Raw genomic sequence first — 3207 nt, 5'->3', positions numbered from 1 at the left:
ATTATCACGAGCCGCGCGCGCCCCAGCAAAGAGAGCAGGATACAGGAAACACAGCAGTGACCACTAACTTACACGTACCTCACACCCCTGCCCTCACTAGCTCAGTCGCTCTCTACGCTGGGCCGCGTGCATGTCGACCTGACTGTGCGAGGCGAGCCGTGTGCATGGGTCTACACTTACCGGGCGCGAAACACCCTAACTCTGACCAGCATATCTGATATGCAGATAAAGTTATCAGTAAACTGACTTTGGTGACATTATAAGCAAGCGCAAAGTGCTAGGGGTTAGATTACCCAGAATGCACTAGTGGCCGCCATACTTGTTGTTCTTTGTGTGTCCATGTAGAACTTATCACGCCTTCGTTTTGTGTTTTAAACCAGATGAAATGTCACGGAGGAAGCAAGAACGGCCTCAGCCAAGAAAACTAGTCACTGGTGAGTAAACATTATTTTCCTATGTTTAACGTACATTGTTGCTTGAAATCGGAAGGCTTTCTGTTCTAGAAGATCACAAGACTTTGTGGTCAAGGTTCGTGACCATGTTAGCCAATTATGGCGGGCTTTGTTGGCCGCATTTTTTACAACGAACGCGATCAAACAGTCTTAACGCGTGTACGTAGCTGTCTGATGGCTAGGAAACGACTAATATATATATATATATATATACAGCCACATATATATTTATGTACAAGAAAATTGTCTACATTTTAATTAAGAAGGCCTGTATTATCGTAAAGTGATTATTAAAATCGTCCAACTCGTTTTTTTTTATAGATTTAAAATACGGGCAATCCTCGAAGGGCCTCTGCTTCACGCAGTGCAGCTCATGCAGTCCAATCAGGCCAGGTCAGAAACGGTGAATAGGCCTAACTCTGTCCTACTTTAGGTTGCACTAGAATGCTTGGGGCAATGGAACTGCGTTTTTTCTTGTTCCTTTTTTTTTAACGTGTGCTAACATAGAAAGAAAGGGGACAGTGGCCAGTGTGAGCACACGTACATTTCACGCGGGTTGAACTCCGCGTGTCTCTCTCTCTCTGCACCACTTGCTCCTACGGCGAACCCTGGTTGTGGTAGTAGAGACAGACTCGCTTCACAACCTCGCGGAACTACGCAAGCCGAGCAGCCTTCGCATGGGTTGTTGGTTGTAAACAGGAACCATTGTTTCGTCATGGACTAAAGAACGTAGCAGCGGTATATATTACATATACATACGTAGAGCTGTGAGTTCGATTCTCTGCAAGCCTATCTCATAAATCAAAACTATTGATATAAAGTGTTATTTATATATATATATAGCTCATCATGAGTGTACGGGGGGATCGATTGTTGTTTCTATGCTGCTATTTTAATTGGAAGAGGGGGTAGAGTTCATTAATTAATTTATTGGAGTAAAACTGTAAATTGAGTCTTATGTTTTTTTCATCTCCACTGTGTATTCATCGATAAATTTCTTACATCGTTTATACAGATGGAGCAGCAAATTTTACTGTGTAATCTTCGCAGTATTTTTAGTGTACACGTAGCAACCAACTACAGTATTTATAGTGTACACGTAGCAACCAACTACAGTATTTTTAGAGTACACGTAGCAACCAACTACAGTATTTATAGTGTACACGTAGCAACCAACTACAGTATTTTTAGTGTACACAACTACAGTATTTTCACCCCATGACATCCTGAGAAGAAAAAAAATCACATCGGAGTGAGACTCAGAAAGGACAAAACTATAATTGTTTTTTTCAAATTGTTGAGAGATAACGTGTTTTTTTTTATATACAATAACGAGGAAAATTACTCTTGATAAGCTGACCTCGTTAAATTAACCTGATTATAACATTTTCAGCCAAATAAAATCGCCAGAATTTATCGGTACCCTCACCCTTCCAATAAGTATAGTTCTGTAGGGTCGATGGGTGAAACGTACCTCCGACAACAACAACATAAAAAACAACAACTGGTTACTGTTATAAGACAAAACACTTTAGATTACACTAGCTAAATATGTTTAGAGTGCTATTATACACTAGTTGCAATAGCACCATTAGACACACGGCACACTGTAACACGTTCATGGTATGTTCTTTTTTTCTGTTCCGTGATACTGATAGGTTAAAATAACGTTTATAGAAGACGATACAGTATTTTTCTTTAGTTTCTGTTAAGTTGAGTAGAATATAAAATTCTTTCGCTTTTGCTTGTTTTGGTTCTTGAATACTTCTTCAATTATATGTAGCAGCTAAGGGACTTTTTTGTTTTGTTCTTGAATATTTATTTAAATATATGTAGCAGCTAAAGGACTTTTGCTTGTTTTGGTTCTTGAATATTTTTTTAAATGTATGTAGCAGCTAAAGGACTTTTGTTTTCGTTCTTGAATATTTCTTTAAATGTATGTAGCAGCTAAAGGACTTTTGTTTATTTTCGTTCTTGAATACTTATTCAAATGTATGTAGCAGCTAAAGGACTTTTGCTTGTTTTGGTTCTTGAATATTTTTTAAATGTATGTAGCAGCTAAAGGACTTTTGTTTTCGTTCTTGAATATTTTTGTAAATATATGTAGCAGCTAAAGGACTTTTGTTTTCGTTCTTGAATATTTGTTTTAAATATATGTAGCAGCTAAAGGACTTTTGTTTTCGTTCTTGAATATTTTTTTTAAATATATGTAGCAGCTAAAGGACTTTCGTATATTTATTTCGTATACTTTTCCATGTATGCAGAGGCTGAGGTAAAAGTAACTTGCCTCAAGTTTGTTTTTTTAACTGCTATACGTTAAAAACTAAACAAAGTTAACTGTGAAAGGATATTTTAACTTTTTTTTGATACTATCTTCTAATACTAAGTAAAATCTTTGGGGTAAGTTACTTTTGCCTCATCCTGTATATACCTGCTAAAATGAAATACTTATGGGATTTCTAATCCAAACCCACTTACATTTGTGTGTGAATAGCTGGCTGTTAATTGATATTTCCATTATAATACATACATATCAATATGTGTAATTGTTTTTTTTAATTTACATGTTAAATTTTATTGTAATACCACTCAGGTGTTTTTATTACGTAATTTTAAAATATCATAAACTTTAATTCCAGTGCGATAACATACTACCTCCTGTGATGTTTTGTTTAATTAATAACATCAGTTTACTTACACTGATTCAAAAACGTATTAACCTAAAGTCACCTATTTTAGCATCAAGTACTTGTAG

At 36.2% G+C, this 3207-nt stretch overlaps 1 protein-coding gene across 1 annotated transcript in view; it reads left to right on the top strand.

Moving 5' to 3' along the window:
* The first annotated feature begins 6 nt into the window (after positions 1 to 6).
* Positions 7 to 3207, top strand: part of LOC106458314 (B-cell lymphoma/leukemia 11A-like) — an 85694-nt gene continuing 82493 nt past the window's right edge. The window contains exon 1 of the mRNA XM_013917816.2: positions 7 to 434. Coding sequence (XP_013773270.1) covers positions 386 to 434 — 49 coding nt within the window. The 5' untranslated portion in view covers positions 7 to 385. The remainder of the gene's footprint in view (positions 435 to 3207) is intronic.

This window comes from Limulus polyphemus, unplaced genomic scaffold, assembly GCF_000517525.1.
Source record: "Limulus polyphemus unplaced genomic scaffold, Limulus_polyphemus-2.1.2 Scaffold442, whole genome shotgun sequence".
NCBI classification, from domain to species: domain Eukaryota; kingdom Metazoa; phylum Arthropoda; class Merostomata; order Xiphosura; family Limulidae; genus Limulus; species Limulus polyphemus.
This window is presented reverse-complemented; position numbering and strand designations above follow the sequence as displayed.